At 46.0% G+C, this 23856-nt stretch overlaps 1 protein-coding gene across 1 annotated transcript; it reads left to right on the forward strand.

The window, feature by feature from the left end:
• The first annotated feature begins 525 nt into the window (after positions 1-525).
• Positions 526-23391, forward strand: SASH3 (SAM and SH3 domain containing 3). The gene is made up of 8 exons (XM_070951917.1): positions 526-594; positions 9224-9322; positions 10965-11099; positions 12553-12664; positions 14126-14274; positions 17022-17228; positions 20729-20879; positions 22487-23391. The coding sequence occupies exons 1-8, from the start codon at positions 538-540 to the stop codon at positions 22669-22671; spliced, it is 1095 nt and encodes a 364-aa protein (XP_070808018.1). The 5' UTR covers positions 526-537; the 3' UTR covers positions 22672-23391.
• Positions 23392-23856: the final 465 nt, after the last annotated feature.

The following is a 23856-nucleotide window of genomic DNA, read 5'->3' on the forward strand; positions in this document are numbered from 1 at the left end:
CAAGCACTTCAACGACCCTCTAAAAGGATGCTAAGGACCAGCTGTCTGCAAGGCGTATCAATCCTTCCATTCCCCACTATCCTGTCAGAGCTGAAGAAGCTTTTTGGTTTTAAAGCCTGTGTGGATTTTAATTCCCAGAATTCCCCAGCCAGTCAGTGCTGGTTGGAGAATTCTGGGAGTTCAGATCCACAAATCTTTAAAAAGAAAAGCTGTCCCAAAACACTTCTCCCTCCCTCCCTCCCAAAGTCATCTATCTTTTTTTGTAGCTTCAGACGAGGCCAGTCCTCATGAACGTCAGGTTGCCACTTCCTTCCTGTTTAAAATGTGCAAGCGCAGGGCTGGGTCTCGCTTTCAACTCTTGCAGAGGCCCAGCTGCTGGGAAAGGAGGTCCATGTGATGCACTGATTTCCTGCCTGTTTCTTGGCCTCTGGGCTTCTTGCGGTCCTCTGCTCTCTCTCTCTTGCTCTCTCTCTCTCTCTCTCTGGCGGTCCTCCTGCATCACCCATCCATGAATTAAGGCTCTTTGGAGGTGGCACCATGCTGCGTCGGAAGCCATCCAATGCCAGCGAGAAAGACCCGGTCCAAAAGAGGAAGGTGAGTGGGGGGAAGGTCTGTCTGAAGCCCTCGCAGGGCAACTGCCCGGCTGATCCATTGAGATGGACTGCAACAAGGCAATGAAGAAGGTAGCATGGATCCCCTTCCCTACCTTGGGTGTAGACACTCCAAATGTAGAGTCTGTAGGACTTTGGAGAGGGATGCTTTGTGTCAAGTTAGGAGATGAAGAATCAGAGAGACCACAGAAGGAATTTGAGCCCTGCCTGACCCCTTAGAGGCATCCACACCAGTTGCCCCCTCTGTGTTTTGAATGCTGTCATCAAGCTCTTGTGTCCCTTCTAAAAAAGATGTGGAGACTCTAGAGAAGAGCAACAAAGATGATTAGGGGACTGGAGGCTAAGACATATGAAGAACAGTTGCAAGAATTGGGTATGTCTAGTTTAATGAAGGGGTAACATGATAGCAGTCTTCCAATATCTCAGGGGTTGCTCCAAAGAAGAGGGAGTCAACCAATTCTCCAAAGCACCTGAGGGCAGGACAAGAAGGAATGGGTGGAAACTAATCAAGGAGAGAAGCAACCTAGAACTAAGGAAGAATTTTTTTTAAAAAAAAATAAGTTTTATTGGTTCCCCCACATTTACCCCTACAGAGTATTGGCCATATCTTATCTTATACAATTAATCAAATTCAAATACATTTTACTCAATTACAGTTTTTGCCAAAATCTTTTTTTCCCCTTTTCTTTTATTATGTCTCAATATTTCTATGCTTGCTTACATGAACAACATCTTCATTTGCCCTTAAATTCTAATTATTGCTATTTATTCATATTAGTTCTCTTTTATTCTTTAAACAATTCATTCTTTATCTTAATATCTTTATATTTGTTCGGGGTTGCCTTTCTTCCATTTCATTTTTTTTTATTGTACAGCAATCTTTCTCCTCAAACCTACCACCTCTCTCTTTTCTTAAGGAGAAATTTCTTGACAGTTAGAACAATGACTCAGTGGAACAACTTGCCTCTGGAAGTTGCAAATGCTCCAAATGGGAAGTTTTTAAGAAGATGTTAAATAACCATTTGTCTGAAGTGGTGTAGGCTTTCCTGCCTAGGCAGGGAGTTGGACTAGAAGACCTCCAAGGTCTCTTCCAACTCTGTTTTTCTATTTCTATTCTTGATCTACCCACGTGGCGCAGAGAGGTCCACTCCATCGGGGACGCCGTCACAACCACCCAAAGCATTTTCAAGAGCTCTTGCAGCTGGAGCAGTAAGGAGTGTGGGTCACACTAACGAAGAGGGGGCATGCAAGGAGTGAGAGATGCATTCTGCAGAGGGAGAAGGGGGGATATTGTAACTGCCCAAAGACGTGAACCGTTTTGAATAACAGCGCTTGGATGTGGTTTGGCTGTGCTGCTTTCTGCTGTCAGTACAAGTTTCGTGATAATAGTGGCACTCATATAAGTCTCTGGGTAGTGAGGTTGGGTTTAACATCAGGACTGTTCCAGTAATCCACCAGAATCTACTGTTAGAACACACAATGATCTTCCTCCAATCATAAGGATTCCTTACCTGTGCTGTACCAAAATCTGACTTTTAACTTTTCACAAGTTCGTTCTTTCTTTTCTTTCCCTTTCTTTCTTTCTTTCTTTCTTTCTTTCTTTCTTTCTTTCTTTCTTTCTCTCTCTTTCTTTCTTTCCTTTTCTTTTCTTTTTCTTTCTTTTCTTCCTTCCTTTCTCTCCCCTCCTTCCCTTCCCTTCCCTTCCCTTTCTTCTTTCTTTTCCTTTGTTCCTCCCTTTCTTTTTCTACTTTTCTAACTTATTCTTGGGGATTCGGATTTCCCGCCCCCCCCCCACACACACTACTTCAGACAAATGGTTATCCGACATCTTCTTAAAAACTCCCAGTGTTGGACCTTTCACAACATGTATGATCTATATTCCATCCCAGTAACAGCTCAGGGTTCTTTTGTGTTCAGACTCTATATTTTGCCCTGTCAACCCTGCCTCTTTTTGATCTCACAGTAGCCTCTGGAGCCATCAATCATAGATAGCATCCTCTTGGACTGTCAGCTCTTCGAGCTAGCCCGGACAAGAAACCAAAACTATGAGTACTATCACAATTCTACCTTTGTTGTAAAGTTAGATTTATGGGGCCAATGGCGTACAGTAATACTTCGGTACTCATCCTTAATTGGTTCTGAGAAGTGCGATACGTTCCAAAAACGATGAGTACCAAACAAATTATTCCTATAAGAAATAACATCATGAGTCACAAGGCAGCCAACGTTGATATGTTCTCGCTTGTACGTTGAGTACCAAATAAACAACAAATACCAGGACAAAATTTTCACACCAAAATGCACTGAGTACCAACTTCGATGAGTTTCAAAACAGCTGAGTACTGAGGTACCACTGCATTTCCAGATAAACCTCTCTTTTTTTGTTGCTGTTTTAAGATCAATCAATCAGAATAGAGCTGGAAGGGACCTTGGAGGTCTTCTAGTCCAGCCCCCTGTTTAAGCAGGAGATCCTATGCCATTTCAGACAAGATGATGCACAAGTATAATCCCTTGGAAGCAGTTTCCTACCAGAATGTGAGAAGAGTGTAGATTATCTTTAGGAAGAGATTGGATAACCATTTGCTATCTTTCTTATATTTTCTTTCTATAATTCCCAGTAAGAAAAATTCCGGTTTGACTTCTATATTTGTTGACAAAATTTCTTCCAGCCAGTTCTTTAGTAAATTCCAAAATTTTTGCACCTTTGGGCATTCCCACCACATGTGGTAATAATTCCCAACAGTCTCTCCACACTTCCAGCATATCGAGGATTTCCCCTTATTCATTCTTGCTAATCTTGTGAAGGGGAGGTGCCACCTATAAAACCAGTTTCTCTGCTTGTTGGGTCTTCCTTAAAATCCCTTTTTAAAAAAACATCTCCCTTTATCATCTCCCTTTATTTCCTCCCCTTCTTTCAAGGACCCCAATTCTACAATTTGAAGAGATGAGCTTAATGTCAACACAAAATCAGCTTGGCAACAGGTTAATTTCAGGGGAAGGTGTCCATCTCAGTCTACTGCAAGCATACCAAGCTCCCTGAAGACTCAGGGAGTCTTCGAATAGCCTCTGGGTTTTTCAGAGAGTAGCAGCTACACAATTTGGGGACAAACTTTGCAAACATCACAGGGTGTCCCCCCTGCAATGTAAGGGGCCTCCAGAATAGTGGCTGGGGCTGCCGCTAAGGGTATATTTGGGTCAATGGTCTGTGGTTCCTGCTCTTCCAAGGAAGAAGACTGACTTCTCGCTTAGTTCTTGTTAACTGGTATTTGCATGGGCTTATCTGAATGTGGAACTAAGGTTGCAGCTCAGCATCCTGTAGTTGCCTCTCTCACCTCAGCATCCTGGACTCACCCATATGCACCGAGGCATGTATTTGGGTTTCTGGGCTCTCAGCACATGCCTTTCCAGGAACACCCAAAAGTGTGGCATGAACATGTCTTCTTCTTCCTCTTCCTCTTCCTCTTCTTCTTCTTCTTCTATTTTGGATAAGTTTTTGATTTAGCAAAAGCTTCTATAAACAGATCAAGTTCTTTTCTTCTTCTTCTTCTTCTTCTTCTTCTTCTTCTTCTTCTTCTTCTTCTTCTTCTTCTTCTTCTTCTTCTCCTTCTCTTCTGCTTCTTCTTCTATGTTTTGGATTTAGCAAAAGCTTCTATAAACAAATCAAGTTCTTTCTTTCTTCTTCTTCTTCTTCTTCTTCTTCTTCTTCTTCTTCTTCTTCTTCTTCTTCTTCTTCTTCTTCTTCTTCTCCTCCTTCTGCTTCTTCTTCTATGTTTTTGATTTAGCAAAAGCTTCTATAAACAGAACGAGTTCTTTTTTTCTTTTCTTCTTCTTCTCCTCCTCCTCCTCCTTCTCCTTCTCTTTCTCCTTCTATGTTTTTGATTTAGCAAAAGTTTCTATAAACAGAACAAGTTCTTTTCTTCTTCTTCTTCTTCTTCTTCTTCTTCTTCTTCTTCTTCTTCTTCTTCTTCTTCTTCTTCTTCTTCTCCTTCTCTTCTGCTTCTTCTTCTATGTTTTGGATTTAGCAAAAGCTTCTATAAACAAATCAAGTTCTTTCTTCTTCTTCTTCTTCTTCTTCTTCTGCTTCTTCTTCTTCTTCTTCTTCTTCTTCTTCTTCTTCTTCTTCTTCTCCTTCTCTTTCTCCTTCTATGTTTTTGATTTAGCAAAAGCTTCTATAAACAGAACGAGTTCTTTTTTTCTTTTCTTCTTCTTCTTCTTCTTCTTCTCCTCCTCCTCCTCCTCCTTCTCCTTCTCTTTCTCCTTCTATGTTTTTGATTTAGCAAAAGTTTCTATAAACAGAACAAGTTCTTCTTCTCCTCCTCCTCTTCCTCCTCCTTGCCTGAATTAGGTTTCTTGGCAAAAGTTTCAGGAGTAGTTTGCCCTTGCCTCCTTCCTAAGGCTGAGAGAGAGGGACTGGCCCCAGGTCACCCATCTGACTTTGTACCCAAAGCAGGACTAGAACTCACTGCCTTCCAGTTTCTAACCTGGTGCCTGAACCAGTACACCAAATTGGCTCTTTGGTTTCTGCAGAAAGTGGGTTTCTACAGACCCTTGTTTTTTTTAAAAAAAAAAACAGAAATCAACCCACCCCCATTGCTGCTTTTTGCTACTCTCCCAGGTGTCTGGATTCTGGAAACTGCAGTTGCTAGTCACCTGATGCTAACCCACTTCCTCTGCACTGTATTGATCTACGTGTCGATTTTGAGCAACTCTGCAAAAAAAGAGAGAAAGAGCTGCAGAGGAGGGGGGAGGGGCAGTCACTCAGAACATAGCTAGATCAACTTAGAAAAAGCATCCGGACAACCCAGTATTCAGAAGTGAGCAGTGCTGACCAGGTGGTTTCTCCTATAGCAGGGGTCAGCAACCTGCGGCTCTGGAGCCGCATGTGGCTCTTTCATTCCTCTGCTGCGGCTCCCTGTTGCTGGTCGGCTCCACAATTGATAGGGCTTTCGGTTAGGACAGGTAGAGGAAAAAGGATGCCGCGCTAGGAAGAGACTCTATGGTGGAAGAACTGGACTTCTAGTCAATTCCAGAGTTGAATGGGGGGCTTCCAGTTGGACCTTTGTGGCTCTTTGAGTGTTTAAGGTTGCCGACCCCTGTCCTATACAGATGTGTAGAGGTACCCAAGACAATTCTGCTCTTGGATTTCATTGGTTGAACACCCAGGAGGTAGTAATACACAAGCATTTTTAAAAAAACACTTTTTAATGAAATTGCAAAAAAAAACAAAAAACCCAGAAATGGCTAGGCAGAGGCAAGATGCTATTTGAAACCCCAGATTTGGTCTTGGAAAGAAAGAGCATCAAAAGCTTTTCCCTTCATGTAACTATGTATGAGATTGCCAGCCTGCCAGTTTTGGTCGTCACGATGTAAAAAAGATGCTGAGACTCTAGAAAGAGTGCAGAGAAGAGCAACAAAGATGATTAGGGGACTGGAGGCTAAAACATATGAAGAACGGTTGCAGGAACTGGGTATGTCTAGTTTAAGGAAAAGAAGGACTAGGGGAGACATGATAGCAGTGTTGCAATATCTCAGGGGCTGCCCCAAAGAAGAGGGAGTCAAGCTATTCTCCAAAGCACCTGAGGGCAGGACAAGAAGCAATGGGTGGAAACCCATCAAGGAGAGAACCAACCTAAAACTAAGGAGAAGTTTCCTGACAGTGAGAACAATTAACCAGTGGAACAACTTGCCTCCAGAAGTTGTGAGTGCTCCAACAATGGAGCTTTTTAAGAAAAGATTGGACAACCATTTGTCTGAAACGGTATAGGGTTCCCTGCCTGAAAAGGGGGTTGGACTAGAAGACCTCCAAGGTCCCTTGCAACTCTGTTGTTCTGCCTTTCATTCAGGAGCAAGGGAGTCTATATAGCGATCCCTCAGTCCCTTGCAATCAGTTCACCTCAGTCCCTTGCAATCGTTTGAGCTGAAAAGGAACAAATCAGGGGTGAAATCAAGCAGGTTCTGACAGGTTCTGGAGAACCGGTAGCAGAAATTTTGAGTAGTTTGGAGAACTGGAAAATACCACCTCTGGCTGGCTCCAGAGTGGGGTGGGAATGGAGATTTTGCAATATCCTTCCCCAGGAGTGGGGAGGGAATGGGGATTTTGCAGTATCCTTCCCCTGCCATCAGAGGTGGGTTTTTCAGCAGGTTCTGACCAGTTCTGGAGAACCGGTAGCAGAAATTTTGAGTAGTTCGGAGAACCGGTAGTAAAAATTCTGACTGGCCCCGCCCCCATCTATTCTCTGCCTCCCAAGTCCCAGCTGATCGGGAGGGAATGGGGATTTTGCAGTAACTTTCCCCTGGAGTCGGGTGGGAATGGAGATTTTACAGTATCCTTCCCCTGCCACGCCCACCAAGCCATGCCACGCTCACCAAGCCACACCCACAGAACCGGTAGTAAAAAAAAATGAATTCCACCAGTGGAACAAATGGTCCAGGATCACCCAATGAGTTTCTATAGTTCAGTGTGGACTTGACCCCCAAGTGTCCTGACTCCTATCCCAGCACCACATCACATTGGCTTTTTAATTAACAATCTTCCAGAGTTCAATCTTCCGAAGAAGTCTTACTTCCGCCTCTGATATTGAGTCATAATTCCACCATGCCATTCCACCTCTGTCAAAAGCCACTCTTGTTCCAAGTTGAGGGTTTAGCCTGTTCTTCCTTAAACATCAGCCTCATTATTATAATCATCCCTCCATCAGCAGGCAGGCAGGCAGGCACACCAAAGAACAGGACCTGGTCCCAAGGACTTTATAATTATAACTTATTTCTAAAATCTGTAAAGAGCCCACTGTAACAACATTGCCAAAAAGGCATGAAGAGTTGTTAACCTAATCTTGCGTAGCTTCTTCTCTGGTAATGTTGTACTGCTAACTAGAGCATACAAAACATTTGCTAGACCAATTCTTGAATACAGCTCATCTGTCTGGAACCCGCACTGCATATCGGACATAAATACAATCGAGAAAGTCCAGAGATATTTTACGAGAAGAGTCCTCCATTCCTCTAACCGCAATAAAATACCTTATGCCACCAGACTCCAAATTTTGGGCTTAGACAACTTAGAACTACGCCGACTTCAGTCTGACCTAAGCATAGTACATAAAATTATCTGCCACAATGTCCTTCCTGTCAATGACTACTTCAGCTTCAACCACAACAATACACGAGCAAATAATAGATACAAACTCAAGGTCAACCGTTCCAAACTCAATTGCAGAAAATATGACTTCAGTAACAGGGTGGTCAATGCCTGTAATGCACTACCTGACTCTGTAGTTTCTTCCCCAAACCCCCAAAACTTTAACCTTAAACTGTCTACTGTTGACCTCACCCCTTTCCTAAGAGGTCTGTAAGGGGTGTGCATAAGTGCACCAGCGTGCCTTCCGTCCCTGCTCTAATATTCCTTTTTACTCTTACTCTTTTCATGTATTCAAATTATGTTTATACTTTTACCTGTTTTGTTATACATGCTTGACAAATAAATTTAGGAATATGAATATAATCTGAAAAGTGACAGGTTCCATCAGAGGATGGGGTGGGGGCAGGGCAAATAGGCAGCGAAATGTGTGTATTTTCAGCTACAGGAACCGGTTTAGAAGAAACGGAGGTGGGAAGTAGGACTTAATATTTTTTATGTAACCTCTGCATCTTCCAGCTCTCGCTGATTGACTGCCTCTTCTTCTGAGGGAGGGAGCCACATCTGTGCACACATGTTTGCCTTCCCGTGTAAGAGGCACCGAGGGATGGAGAAGGCGAAAGAACAATGGTCTCCGGGCAACTCCATCCACTTCTGGCTTGCAGCTCCATCTGCTAACTCCTCTCGCCAAGAGTACTGTAAGCTGCCCAGAATTACGGATGTGAGATGGGCGGCTATAAAAAATAAAATAAATAAAATAAAATAATAAAATAAAATAATAAAATAATAAAATAATAAAATAAAATAAAATATATTTATTTATTTATTTATTTATTTATTGCGATTTATATGCCGCCTTTCTCCCTAGGGACTCAAGGCGGCTTACAAAATGACAACTTCAATACAAATCACAATACAATACCAAATTAAAATCAGTAACCCAATTAAAAACTATTTAAAATTATACCAGTGTACCCCCAAACGGATCAGTTTAATTGGCGGAAGAGCCACGTCTTCAGCTCGCGACGGAAGGAAAGAAGGTCGGGGGCTGTCCTGAGCTCAGTGGGCAATCCATTCCAGAGGGTCGGGGCTCCCACAGAGAACGCCCTCCCCCTGGGGGTCGTCAGCCAACATTGTTTGGCCGACGGCCAAATAAAATAAAATAAAATAAAATAAAATAAAATAAAATAAAATAAAATAAAATAAAAAAATAAAATAAAATAAAATAAAATAATAAAATAAAATAATAAAATAATAAAATAATAAAATAATAAAATAAAATAAAATAAAATAAAATAATAAAATAAAATAAAATAAAATAAAATAAAATAAAATAAAATAAAATAAAATAAAATAAAATAAAATAAAATAAATAAAAAACAATGGAGAGGGCTGCAAGATTCCCAAGGCCCGTTGGCTTTCTCTGCTCTGCAATCCATGCTATTTCTGACCCTCTCTGCCTTCTTTCTCCCCACAGCTGTCGCTGCAGCGGTCCAGCAGTTTCAAAGATTTTGGCAAATCCAAACCCAGCTCCCCGCTGGCGAACAACAAGGCATTCAGCCTCGAAGAGGAAGAGGTAACACCCCATCCATCTCCCCCAAACCTGGGGCTCAGGGTTGGGTTTCACTTACCTTTACCACCGGTTCACCCCGCGCATGGTGTACGCGCATGTGCCCAGCCTTCCGTGCATGCGCTTTGCTTGCTTGCGTGCCTTCTGTGCACGCACCCGGCCTCGAAAACATGCCTAAATAGCATGACTTGGAGCTGGAGTGGGTGAGTGGGCGGGCCCAGCCACGATCGCCGCTACCAGTTCGCACAAACCGGTGCAAACTGGCTGAATACCACCTCTGCTTGGGCTCCTCTCTTCTGCCTTTTCAATGACAGCTTGGTTGGCTTCTCTTCGTCCCCCTTTGCCACCAATCCTGGCTCACATCCCTCTCTTATCAGTAGCCAAATTCTTTCCAACCGTATCTTTAACTTTCTCCATCGCTCTAACCTTACAGCAGGGGTCTCAAACTCAAGGCCCGATGTGGTCTGCGATGTGGTTGGATCCGGCCCGCAGGGCCGTCCTAGCAGAGGTGGGTTTCAGCAGGTTCTGACCAGTTCTGGAGAACTGGTAGCAGAAATTTTGAGTAGTTCGGAGAACCGGTAGTAAAAATTCTGACTGGCCCCACCCCCATCTATTCTCTGCCTCCCAAGTCCCAGCTGATTGGGAGGAAATGGGGATTTTGCAGTAACCTTCCCCTGGATTGGGGAGGGAATGGAGAATTTGCAGTATCTTTCCCCCGGAGTGGGGTGGGAATGGAGATTTTACAATATCTTCCCCTGCCATGCCAACCAAGCCATGCCATGGCCACCAAGCCATGCCACGTCCACCAAGCCATACCCACAGAACCGGTAGTAAAAAATTTTGAAACCCACCACTGCGTCCTAGTCTACCCAATGCAAAGAAGAAATATTGGGCCAGTATGGCTTCGGCCCAGTCTACCCAGTGCAAAGAGGAAATATGCCAGCAGTTTGGGGAATGGCGTCAAGCTGGCCATGCCCATGCAGTTGGCCACGACCACCCAGCCGGCCACACACCCCCAGCTGGCCATGCCCCCCCAGCCCCTCCAAGGTCAACCGCAGCCCTGATGCAGCCCTCAATTAAATTGAGTTTGACACCCCTGCCTTACAGGTAGTTCTCCACTGGGAACTTCCACCCATTGCTAAGCCATAACCATGGCCAATTTTATGACCTTTTTTGCACTGCTCATTAAGCAAATCACACAATTAATTATTAAATAAATCTGGTTCCCCCCCCCCCCATTGACTTTGCTTGTCGGAAGTCAACTGGTAAGATCACCAATGATGATCATGTGATTCTGACGTGCTGCCATCATGGTTAACACAATGTTGCCAAGCATCCAAATTTTTATCCGCACTATGATTGCACTGAGAAGGGCAAGACTGGTCATCAGTCCCTTTTTTCAAGCTCATCTTAAGTTCAAATGACCACTACACAAGTGGTAAATTCAGGACTACCTATAGTTGTAGCCTACTGGTTGGCCAAAGAAACTGTTTGCTTTCTGAAAGGCAGACTCCATGTGATATTGAGTCCAAAATCAGTGTCCCAAGCTAGGAAGGTCCATTCCTGAATTCAATTCATCCAAGCCCATAACAATGAGGAGTCATCTTCTCCCTTCCTGGAAAGCCAAGGTCCATGGTTCTCTCTGCAGGTTCTTGAAGGTAACCCACCACCTAGTCCGGATGACGTGGGACGCTCAAAGCTGGGCAAGAGATGGAGAGCCGCCATTTCCCGGACCATGAACCGGAAGACGGGCAAGGCAGTCGCTAAAACATTGGTAGATCAGGTGAGAGACGAAACCGTGTCCACTCCACCTGGGATTTGTGTGTGTTTGAGCGAGAGAGTTGTATAGGATGCCTCCTTCCAAAAAGTCTCACTATCTCACCGTTGCCCAGCATTTAACTTCTTCCTCTAAACCTATTTGCATGCTCTCTCTCTTACACACACACACGCACACACTTCCTTCTCCGTGTGGTTTTGTGAAAGCAGAAAAAAAAAAGAGCATGCAATAGAGAAGGCTTGCAGGTTCTGCTTGTGAGCTCTTCAGCAGGTAACCAACCCAAGGATGCGGGCTTCTGTTGCTACCTAGATACTGAACCCATCTCCACCCAGCCGCAGCGCGAATGTGCCTCATTTTTTTTTATATAGCCTAAAATAGATTTAAGGATGGTTACATGAAATGAAATCTCCTTTCTACCCCATGAGACAGTTCCTTTTGTTTTGTTCTTGTCTCATATCCCCAAATCTCACTATATTCCCCACTTGTGCCAAGTGCAGATGGGCAATGATATTTGGCTGGTCCATAGAAGAGTGGATGAGAATCAAGTATCGTGCTGCAAATGATTAATGGGGAGCTCCCGGGAAGATAACTTCAACCAGGAGGTTGCTCCTCAATCCCTTTTAGAGCAACGGTTGTGGCCCGCCAGCTGGCAGCAGACTCAGACGATGAGGAGGCTGGGGAGGAACTTGGGCCAGTTCTGGAGTCTGGGGAAGGCTCTGATGGGTGCTCTGTGTCAGACGCAGAGATAGAGCCAGGGCCGTCTGACATTTGATAGAGCCACTGGAGAGGCAGCTGCCTTTGGAGGCTGATATGAGTGAGGAGGAATAGCTGGGGCCTGTTCCAGATGCATGTATGCCCAGAGCAGTTAGGAAAGATGAGCAACGGAGGACAAGGAGTCGATTCGGGAAGCAAAGCACATGTGGATGCTGAATGACCCCTCCCTGGCTGGGGAATAAATAGAAGGAAAGAAAAGTGGTTGTCGTAGGAGACAACCATTCATATTTCTGAAGATTTTGCTCATTGTGTTTCGTGCCACAAAGACTGCTTGCCAGAACTTACTTTGCAGCCTTTCAGCTGGGAGCTCACGGCCTGGCAACGATTGCAAGGAACTGATAATGTCTGTTACTGCAGTTAACTCTTTGAAGGACTATTGACTGTTTTCGGTGGGTGAATGCCATTAATTCACCAGAGGTAAATAAAGAGGGGTTTTTCGTGACAAGGAAAAGGCTGGCTCAGAACAGCAACCTGTTGACCTGTGGAGTATGAAATGTGCAGTTCCTTCTTTTTAAACGCTCTTGTGTGTGCAACATGCTCTCTTCCCCTTTCCCAAAAAAGCATGTCTGGGCTTCATGGAAGGCAGGCCTTCAAAGGAAGCAAGGGTCAAACATAGCAACCAGGGCCAACTGTGTTTCTGTCTTGGGAAGAAAGAGTTCTCCATGGTTTCATGTTCATCTTGCAGGGACACGATGAATCCGAGACTCCTGCGTCTCCAGCCCACAGTCCTGTTGAAGAAGACTTTCCCATCTTTCCAGTCACAACTCAGGAGACTAACAGCCCCAGTGCCTCCAACGGTAAACGGCTCACCCATCTTAGATTAGATTAGAATTCTTTATTGGCCAAGTGTGATTGGACACACAAGGAATTTGTCCTTGGTGCATAGGCTCTCAGTGTACATAAAAAGCCAAGATACGTTCATTATGAGGTACAGCACTTAGTGATAGTCATAGAGTACAAATAAGCCATCAAATCATACTAGGAAACAATCAATATAAATCGTAAGGATACAGCAACAAGTTACAGTCATACAGTCATAAGTGGGAGGAGATGGGTGGTGGGAACGATGAGAAGATTAATAGCAGTGCAGACTTAGTAACTAGTTCGACAGTGTTGAGGGAATTATTTGTTTAGCAGAGTGATGGCGTTCAGGTAAAAACTGTTCTTGTGTCTAGTTATTCTGGTGTGCAATGTCCTATAGCGTCGTTTTGAGGGTAGGAGTTGAAACAATTTATGTCCAGCCCTCTTTTTGACTCGTGCAGTATACAGCTCCTCAATGGAAGGCAGGTCGGTAGCAATTGTTTTTTTCTCCAGTTCTAATTATCCTCTGAAGTCTGTGTCTGTCTTGTTGGGTTGCAGAACCCAACCAGACAGTTATAGAGGTGCAGATGACAGACAGCTTCAATATAACCTTCCTTCCTCTTTCTCAAGACCAAGCCATCCCTCTTCTTGTCTTCAGGAGATTCAGCTTCTGGCCTCCGATAGTCCTTTCCTAAACCTATTCTGGTTTACTGTGTCCAGAACCAGATATAATATTCCAGAGATAGGGTTCATCTAATATAGAATCATCATCTTCTTTTAACAACTGCATAATCCCATGCGAGGTGGAGTCTGGGCAACTGAATGGAGCTGAGTGTTTACTGGCCGGATGCCCTTCCTGTCACCAAGGCAGAGTTTTGTTCAGCAGATACATTCTCAATATAGAATGAAGTGCAAATATTTCTTAACGAACTCTAGAACTGCATATGCAGAACAACGATTCCGGTAGTTTATAGAATGGAGAAACTCACCCTAAGCTGAACTCAGTACAGATAGTCCTCGACTAATTTTGGAGCCCAAAATTTATGTCGTTAAGTGAGATGTTTGTTAAGTGAGTTTTGCTCCTTTTTAACCACCTTTCTTGCAATTGTGAAGTGAATCACTGCAGTTGTTAAGGTAGTAACATGGTTGTTAAGTGAATCTGGTTTCCCCATTGACTTTGCTTGGTCACAAAAGGGGATCACATGATCCTGGGACCCTGCAACCATCATAAATATGAGCCAGTTGCCAACGGTCTGAATTTTGATCATGTCACCATGGGGGTCATTCTGCAATGATATGAAAAAAATGGTGATAAGTCACTTTTTTCAGTGACGTCGTAACTTTGAACAGGTCACTAAACGAACCGTTGTAAGTCGAGGACTACCTGTGTTAAACCATCTCCAAGCTGCCATTGAGTCAGCTAACGTTTCTTTCTCCTGGCTCTTGTCCCCTTCTAGAAAGGGAATTGTTCAGTCCCACCGTGAGCAGCCACTGCAGCAAGGAAGAGATCATCTCTACCCCGTACAACGGACCCTTTTGTGGAAAAGCCAAGGTTCACACGGATTTTATTCCCAGCCCTTATGACAAGGACTCTCTGAAACTTCAGGTGAGTGCTTTGCATTTCTCTATGGCAGCAGTCAGCAACCTGTGGCTCTGGAGCCGAATGTGGCTCTTTCATTCCACTGCTGCGGCTCCCTGTCGCTGGTCAGCTCCACAATTGATAGGACTTTCGGTTAGGACAGGTAGAGGAAAAAGGATGCCATGCTAGAAGGAGACTCTATGGGGGGGGGGGAAACGGACGGATGGACCGCACTTCCGGTCAGCAGAGGAAAAAGGATGCCACGCTAGGAGAAGACTCTATGGTGGGGGAACCGGATTTCTGGTCAGCTCCAGAATTGAACGGAGGGGCTTCCAGTTAGGACCTTTGTGGCTCTTTGAGTGTTTAACAGTGGTGCGTTTCTACCAGTTCGCCCCAGTTCAGGCGAACTGATAGTGGCGATAGCGGGAGGCTCCGCCCACCCACCCAGAAGTCAGCACAGATGCTCTGCGCATATGCAGAAGATTCTGCGCATGCACAGAAGCGTCCCACGTGTGCTCCCAGTTCCGAACCGGTAGCAGAAGTAAGCGGAACCCACCACTGGTGTTTAAGGTTGCCGACCCCTGCTCTAGGGAGCTTTCCAAGAGTGTTCCTAATGCCACAAGTGAAAAAGACAGGGCAGGTATTCCTTCTTCCCAAATTAATTTTCCGTGGCAAGAAAAAGAAAAGGAGGAAGAGAAAAATCATGGAAAGATTATACACAGAAAAGGAAGAGGGCCCTCCGCTCAAGAAGCAGTGCTGGGCCACACAGAATATTGGGGTTAATAAGAGCTTTTTGGTGGGCGTTTGGGAGATTTAATGTCACTTCCTGGCTGGCTGGGGAATTCTGAGAGTTGAAGTCCAGAGCAGTGGTGAAATGTAAAATTTGTTACTACCGGTTCTGTGAGCGTGGCTTGGTGGCGGGGGGGGAGGGGGGATAACCTCTTCGGCTGAAGAGGTTGTAAAAAAAATGCTTTTAAAAGGCTCTGACGATCCCAGCTGAGCCGCACGATCGTCAGAGGCTTTTTTTTTAACCTTTAAAAGCATTTTTTTCAGCCGAAGAGGTTGTAGAAAAAATGCTTTTAAAAGTTTTTTTAAAAAGCCTCCGATGATCGCGTGGCTCAGCTGGGCATGGGGGAGGCGCAGAGATTTTTGCTACCAGTTCTCCGAACCACCCACCACCATCGCTACCGGATCGGGCGATCCGGTCCAAACCAGGAATATTTCACCCCTGGTCTAGAGTTCTTAAAGTTGCCAAGATGGGACACTCGTTGCTATAAAATATTGTTTTGATTTTATTAAGAAAATCTGTGCAGAATCTATTAATCCAATACATTGTGCAGAAATCGCTACTGGAAGAGTAGATTACTTCTCTCTGATGTTCATAGCCGTTCTCCAGAACTCGGCATTGCGACACAATTTGCTTTTGGAAATGTGCAGCTTTTGTTGTTTCTTAGGAATAAGCGTCATACGAACCCTATCGCATGTTTTGATTTGGGCTTCCTGCGCTGCATGAATCAAGTTTGTAAAACCACAGCTTGAGGGCATAACGTGTTGTGCAAAACTAGCCCATTGTGACATGCAGAGTGAACCATAACTGTGGTGAATTGTACAACCGGAGACCTGCTAGGCCAGTGGTGGTGAACCCTTTTACTAACCAAGTGCTGAATGGATAAACGCTTGGCACCCTTTGCGTGTGCGCGTGCTATCTGCGCTAACGTGCAGCTCCTCCCCTGTGCGCTGCACACGCAACTGCATCATTGGCGCATGCAGTGGCTTTTGCACAGCTTCCCCTGTGTGCTGTGTGTGCAATTGCACCATCTGCGCATTCATGTGGTTATTGCGCGTGCAATGCAGGTGCGCAAATGCCATCTATGCATGCATGCACTACACGTAATATACTCACATGCATGCACAAATGCACATGCATGCGCAGGAGAGCTCCGAAGACCAGCTGGTTCCCCTGAATTACGCACATGCGCACCGGAGGCCCGAACACCAGCTGGGGCGCATGCGCATGCACAGCTGCAGGTGAGTGGGGCGACAGCTCGTGTGCCAGGAAAGATGGCTCTGCGTGCCACATCGGGCACGCGTGCCATAGGTTCGCCATCATAGGTACTAGGAACTAACGATATTGCAACGCGCTCTACATGGGGCTACCCTTAAAAAGTGTTTGGAGACTGCAGTTGGTCCAGAACACAGCCGCACGAGCTGTCGTGGGTGCACCTAGATACACCCACATTACACCAATTCTCCGCGAGCTGCACTGGCTCCCTATTGGTCTCCGGTCACAATTCAAGGTGTTGGTTATTATCTTTAAAGCCCTACATGGCTCAGGGCCAGGTTATCTTCGAGACCGCCTTCTAACGCATAGCTCCCAGCAACCGGTAAGATCCCACAGAGTTGGTCTCCTCCGGGTCCCATCAGCTAAACAATGCCGGCTGGCGGGCCCGCGGGGGAGGGCCTTCTCTGTGGCTGCCCCAGCTCTCTGGAACCAGTTACCTCCTGAGGTCCGGACTATCCCCACCCTATTGGCCTTCTGAAAAGGGGTGAAGATCTGGCTCTTCCGCCAGGCCTGGGGCCGTTGATCTCGCTGTTGCGATCTCGCGAGATCCGGCCATGAATGGTGTGAATGAGTTTTTAATGTTTTTAATTTTCAAATGTTTTTTTATAATGATTTTAAATGCATTGTGAGCTGCCCTGAGTCTTCGGAGAGGGGCGGTATACAAATTGAATTAATAAATGAATGAATAAATAAGATATGGCATTTGGCACAGAAAGGGGACATCATCCACATCATTGCAAAACCTCCCGTCGGGACCTGGACCGGCCTTCTGAACGACAAAGTGGGCTCCTTCAAATTTATCTACGTCAGCATCATCCCTGAAGAGACCGTCTCGGCTACGAAGACCTGTTCGCGGCACAGGAGCAAAAGGCCCAAGCCCAAAACCTTGCAGGAACTGTTGCAACGGATGAATCTTGAGGTGAGAACCTTGCCCCGACAATGACTCAGTAGGATGTCTAGTCCCCGTCTGTCCGTCCCCCACTTAGAAAGGAAACCAAGCTGGGTGATTTTGGGCAAGTTTGTTTCTCAGCCCCAACCCATTTCACAAGGGAGGGTGTGGTGGGGAAAATGTAAGGTTGGAAGCATCAACAGAATAATAAGAGTTGGAAGGGACATTGGAGGTCTTCTACTCCAACCTCCTGCTCAAGCAGGAAACTCTATAACATATCAGATAAATGGTTGTTCAATCTCTTCTTGAAAACCTCCAGTGTTGGGCACCCACAACTTTTGGAGGCAAATTGTTTCACTGATTAATTGTTCACACTGTCAGGAAATTTCTCCTAATTCTAGTTTGGTTCTCTCCTGGATTAGTTTCCACCCGTTGCTTCTTGTCCTGCCCTCAGGTGCTTTGGAGAACAGCTTGACTCCCTCTTCTTTGGGACAACCCCTGAGATATTGGAAGACTGCTATCATGTCACCCCTAGTCCTTCTTTTCATTAAACTAGACATACCCATAGAATCTAATTGTTTTAATTAGGTTCTATTTAGGTAGTAGTATAGTAGACGATGCAGTGGCTCAGTGGCTAAAACGCTGAGCTTGTCGATCGAAAGGTTGGCAGTTCAGCGGTTCGAACCCCTAGTGCCGCGTAATGGGGTGAGCTCCCGTGACTTGTCCCAGCTTCTGCCAACCTAGCAGTTCGAAAGCATGTAAAAAATGCAAGTAGAAAAATAGGGACCACCTTTGGTGGGAAGATAACAGCGTTCCGTGCGCCTTCGGCGTTGAGTCATGCTGATCACATGACCACATAGACATCTTCGGACAGCGCTGGCTCTTCGGCTTTGGAACGGAGATGAGCACCCCCCCCTAGAGTCTGGAACGACTAGCACATATGTGCGAGGGGAACCTTTACCTTCACCTTATACGACATGGTTCAGAAGGTGGTTTTAATTCCTGACATCTCTCGGTGAAACTATGGAAGATCCCGTTGAGAAGTCAGGGTGTGTGGTCATTCTCCACCAGCAAGGAGTAGAGGGTGATGGATGATGGACATGGTCTTGGCAAGTTGCTGAGGACGAGGGCAGCCAAGGCCAATACCTACACTCAGCAGAACTAAATGGGCCCTGGGTGAGGAAGTTTCCAGCAATTCTCCTGCCTCATATGCATCAGAAAAGCATTACTCATCACCTTCAGCACCCTGATGGCGTGCCTGGCCAGGACAATACTTTATAAACAGGAAATGGCATTGGTCCATTCGCTGAGCATCTCTTGTAATATTAAAAGGGAACTGAAGGAGCGACTGTGTCAGAGATTTGGACCACATCAGAGGTGGATTTCAGCAGGTTCTGACCAGTTCTGGAGAATCGGTAGCGGAAATTTTGAGCAGTTCGGAGAACCGATAGTAAAAATTCTGACTGGGCCCGCCCCCATCTATTTTCTGCCTCTGATCGGGAGGAAATGGGGATTTTGCAGTAACCTTCCCCTGGAGTGGGGTGGGAATGGAGATTTTACAGTATCCTTCCCCTGCCACGCCCACCAAGCCCCACCCACCAAGCCATGCCATGCCCACCAAGCCACACCCACAGAACCGGTAGTAAAAAAATTTCAAACCCATCACTGGACCACATCCATGTTTTGAGCTCCCCACAGAGTAAGAAAACGGGTGCCCGCCTAAGTTTCATTTTGGGGCATGGCAGAAAACAGGAGAACAATATATTGATACCAGTGATGGGTTTCGAAATTTTTTACTACCGGTTCTGTGGCCGTGGCTTGGTGGGCGTGGCAGGGGAAGGATACTATAAAATCTCCTTTCCCACCCCTCTCCAGGGGAAGGATACTGTAAAATCACCATTCCCACCCCAATCCAGGGGAAGGTTACTGCAAAATCCCCATTTCCTCCCAATCAGCTGGGACTCGGGAGGCAGAGAGTAGATGGGGGTGGGGCCAGTCAGAATTTTTACTACCGGTTCTCCGAACTACTCAAAATTTCTGCTACCGGTTCTCCAGAACTGGTCAGAACCTGCTGAAACCCACCTCTGATTGATACCCATTTCTAGCTACTGCAATCAGCAGCAGAGTAAATATTTCATAAAAAAGGAAAAATATTTCTTTAGATGTACCTACTCACTAAATACAGGTGCTTCCCTTATGTTAGGTATTTTTTTCAAACCCTCTTCCTGAAAGTATTAAGCTTTGTATCTTAAAAGATAAATAAGACCTAATCTGCATCTGAGGTTGATTAAACCACAATTATTATTTTTAAAAAACTGTCTTGGATCGTTAGAATCTATTTCTAATGCACTCTGTTAATTAACTCTGTTAATTAACTCTGTTAATCTGTTACTCTATTGTATGAAACAAAAGCAGATTATCTCAGGTTCTCCTTGATGGTGTGAATTGGGATAGGAAACTAAACTCGCAAGCAATGAGAATTGCGTTTAGCAATCTCTGGAGGACCACACCCAGTTCTAAATCCTTTACGTAGGAGTTAAGTCACTTCTAGGTTCTCCAAGAGCTGTAGTGGTTAGAACGCAGCATTGCAGGCTAACTCGGCTCACATTGCCAAGAGTTCGAGTCCCTCAATCCATGACCAGTTCAAGGTTGACTCAGCCTTTCCGTCCTTCTGAGGTTGATCAAATGAAGAGCCAGATTGTTGGGGGCAAGATGCCGACTCTGTAAATCGCTTAGAGAAAGCTGCAAAGCACTGTAAAGCGGTATATATCGACAAGCTATTCCTCTCTCCCTCCCTTCCTCTTAGTCCCTTTCTTCTTCTCCTCCCTGGTGGCGCAGTGGTTAGAATTAGAATTAGAATAACAAGAGTTGGAAGGGACCTTGGAGGTCTTCTAGTCCAGCCCCCTGCTTAGGCAGGAAACCCTACACCACTTCAGACAAATGGGTATCCAACACCTTCTTAAAAACTTCCAGTGTTGGAGCATTCACAACTTCTGGAGGCAAGTTGTTCCACTGATTAATTGTTCTATCGGGAAATTCTTCCTTAGTTCTAGGTTGCTTCTCTCCTTGATTGGTTTCCATCCATTGCTTCTTGTCCAACTTCAGGTGCTTTGGAGAATAGCTTGACTCCCTCTTCTTTGTGGCAGCCCCTGAGATACTAGAACACTGCTATCATGTCTCCCCTAGTCCTTCTTTTCATTAAACTAGACATACCCAGTTCCTGCAACAGTTCTTCATATGTTTTAGCCTCCACTCCAGGTTAGATTGCAGTATTGTAGACGAAGCCAGGAGTTCAGTCCTAACCGGCTCAGCCTCCCATCCTTCCCGAGGTCCATCAAATGAGGACCCAGATTGTCGGGGGCAGTAGGCTGACTCTCTAAACTGCTTCGAGAGGGCTGTGAAGCGGGATAGAAGTCTAAGCACGATTGCTATTACAGGGAGAGAAATAAAAACCACTCCTTCCTACCCCCTCAGGTAATCTATCCCAAGTATTACAACGGGACTGTGTCTCTTCCCCCCTCCCCATTCAGGAGCACATCTCTACACTGTTACTAAATGGTTATCAGACTGTGGAGGACTTCAAGGAGCTGCAAGAGAATCATCTGAATGAATTGAACATCACTGATCCACAGCATCGCACCAAGCTGCTTACAGCCGCCGATCTACTGCTGGATTATGACAGTAAGTGCCCTTCTCCGCCCAAAAAAGAGCTTTCTTTCTTCCTTCCTCCATTGTCAGGCTCCTTTCTTGAAGCGAGGCCAATTCTGGGTGCAAAAGAAACCCCACCTTGAAATCCTACCACATTTGGTATTAAAGATACCAACTGTGACACGAGCCCAAATTGATCAATCGGATTAGACCGCGATGAGATAGAGCAGGGGTCAGTGGTGGGCTTCTACCGGTTTGCCCTGGTTCTGACAAACCGGTAGCGGTGGTGGGAGGCTCCGCCCACCCGCCCGGACATCATCACAGATGCTCCGTGCATACGCAGAAGTGCCGTGCGCGAGCGCGCACTCACAGTTCTGAACCGGTAGCGAAGGTAAGTGAAACCCACTACTGGCAGGGGTGTCAAACTCGATTTCATTGAGAGCAGTATCAGGGTTGTGGGTGGGGTGGACATGGCCAGCTCGATGTCACTCATCAAGGCTCCATTTTCAGCCACAACGGCCTCCTGCAGGCATCTGTCAGTGAAAATGGAGCTTGGGAAGGCCGCCTGCAGCCCTCCCAGGCTGTTTTGGCCCGCAACGGCCTCCTGCAACCTCTGCCATGTGCCTCCCCAAGCTCCGTTTTCATCGGCAGAGGGCTGCAGGAGGCCGTCACAGTCCAAAACACAGCCGGGGAGGGCTGCACACGGCCCTCCCAAGCTCCCTTTTTGCTGGCAGAGGCACCACAGGATGGTCCTTCACTGTTTTCAGGGTGAGCCCACGGGCCACATTTAAGCATCCCGTGGGCCAGATCCATCCCCCAGGCCTTGAATTTGACACCCCTGGGATAGACTTATTACAAATCTTGAAGTAGTAGTTTCCTATGACATGTGATATAAGGCACGTGGGGGCTCAGTGGCTAAGATGCTGAGGTTGTTGATCGAAAGGTCGGCAGTTCAGCGGTTCAAATCCCTAGTGCCGCATAATGGGGTGAGCTCCCGTTACTTGTCCCAGCTTCTGCCAACCTAGCAGTTTGAAAGCAGGTAAAAAATGCAAGGAGAAAAATAGGGACCACCTTTGGTGGGAAGGTAACAGCGTTCCGTGCGCCATTGGCGTTTAGTCATGCTGGCCACCTGACCACAGAGACATCTTCGGACAGCGCTGGCTCTTTGGCTTTGAAACGGAGATGAGCACCGCCCCCTAGAGTCGGGAACGACTAGCGCATGTTTGTGTGAGGGAAACCTTTACCTTTAACTCATGACATGTGAACATGGCTCCATAGTAGGAAGCCACACCGTAGAATTGTTTGCCGGTCCCAACATTTACCGTGAGGCTCCTGTTCATCACAAGCCAGATTACGGAAACTTCTGTTTCTCACCCAATCAATCAATCAGAATAGAACTGGAAGGGACCTCGGAGGTCTTCTAGTCCAGCCCCCTGCTCAAGCAGATCCTATGCCATTTCAGACGACTGTCCAGTCTCTTCTTAAAATAAAAAGAAACCTCCAGTGATGGAGCACCCACGACGACCCAGGAACAAATGAGGCCAGGCCAGACCATCCTTCTTCCCTTTCCAGAGTTTCCACTTTTGGCACCGTCCCAACTCTTGTTCTTTTTAACAGCTGGCTTCTCTCTTCTCACACAGCGAGCAGTGAGGCCGAAGAGGAAGGAGGCATCTTGGAAGGTCAGCTCTTTCCCGGAGAGCTCAAAGAAGACATTCCCCGCGATTCCGGCTGTTTTGAAGGGGCGGAGACTTTGGACAGTGGGCGGGAAGAAGACGTGAAGCTCGAGGAGGGGCTGCCATCCCATTCTCTGACCAGTTCGGGCTGAAGTGAAGGCCCCACTATCTGCATCCTGAGCCCCGGTTGGTTGGTTAGTTGGTTGGCTGGCAAGCAGGAGCTTCCTTCCCCTGCCAAGATAACTCTTTAGGCCAAGTAAGAATACAGCTCCAACTCCTGGCTGATGATGAAGGAGAAGGCTCGGATCCAGAATCCGCACTGATTACTGCACCAAAGACACTGTTGCCAGACTGTTGCATGCCAGAGGCTCCCCTTTCAGAGTTTGGCCTGCGGCGAGGAGGCGCTACGTTGAGACCTCCAAGGTCCCTTCCAACTCTGTTACTAATGCTTCCCAAGAAGCAACCAAACTCCACTCTGCCTCCGTGTGCCCAAGTCTCCTCTTCGGTGCAAAGAGTGTTTGCTTGCCACTGCCACCACCACCACCCCGACAGCTCTGCGCAATCCAAATACCGCCAGAAAGATGGACAAAGAACTTCTGAATGGGGCTGGGGCTTCTTCCATCCTTCCGTCGCTGAGGAGTCGTCCCCACTTTTGTAGCTGTAGTTGGGAAGGACAGGGGTGGGGGTGGGGGGACTCTGCTCTGTTTCTTTTCCAATAGATCTACTTTATTTGTAAACAGCTAGGGGTGTTTTGCAGCTTTAGGACAAGATTCTAATGAAGGACAGGTAGGTGCAATTTCTAAACTGGCTTACTGTATGAAATGGCAAGCACTATTCTCTGGGTACTGATCTTTCCAATAAAGCATATTTTTCTCTGGAGTGTAGATCTGACCCTGTATGTCTGGGTTGTTTTTAGAAAAATTAAAAGGTAAAATATTCTGGAGGGAGGAAGGAGAAAGAGAGAAAGAAAAAAGAGGGAGGGAGGGAGGGAGAAAAGAAAAAGAAAGGAGGGAGAAAAGAAGAAGAAAGAAAGAAAGAAAGAAAGAAAGAAAGAAAGAAAGAAAGAAAGAAAGAAAGAAAGAAAGAAAGAAAGAGGGAGGGAGAAAAGAAAAAGAAAGGAGGGAGAAAAGAAAAAAGAAAGAAAGAGAGGGAGAAAAGAAAGGAGGGAGGGAGGGAGGAAGAAAGAGGGAGGGAAGGAGGAGGGAGAAAAGAAAAAGAAAGGAGGGAGGGAGAAAAGAAAGAGAGAGAAAGGGAGGGAAGGAGAAAAGAAAGAAAATAAAAGAGGGAGAAAGAAAAGAAAGGGAGGGAAAGGAAGGAAGGAGGGAGAAAGAGGGGGG

This window comes from Pituophis catenifer, unplaced genomic scaffold, assembly GCF_029215685.1.
Source record: "Pituophis catenifer annectens isolate HBS135680 unplaced genomic scaffold, rPitCat1.0.hap2 SCAF_11, whole genome shotgun sequence".
NCBI lineage: Eukaryota > Metazoa > Chordata > Lepidosauria > Squamata > Colubridae > Pituophis > Pituophis catenifer.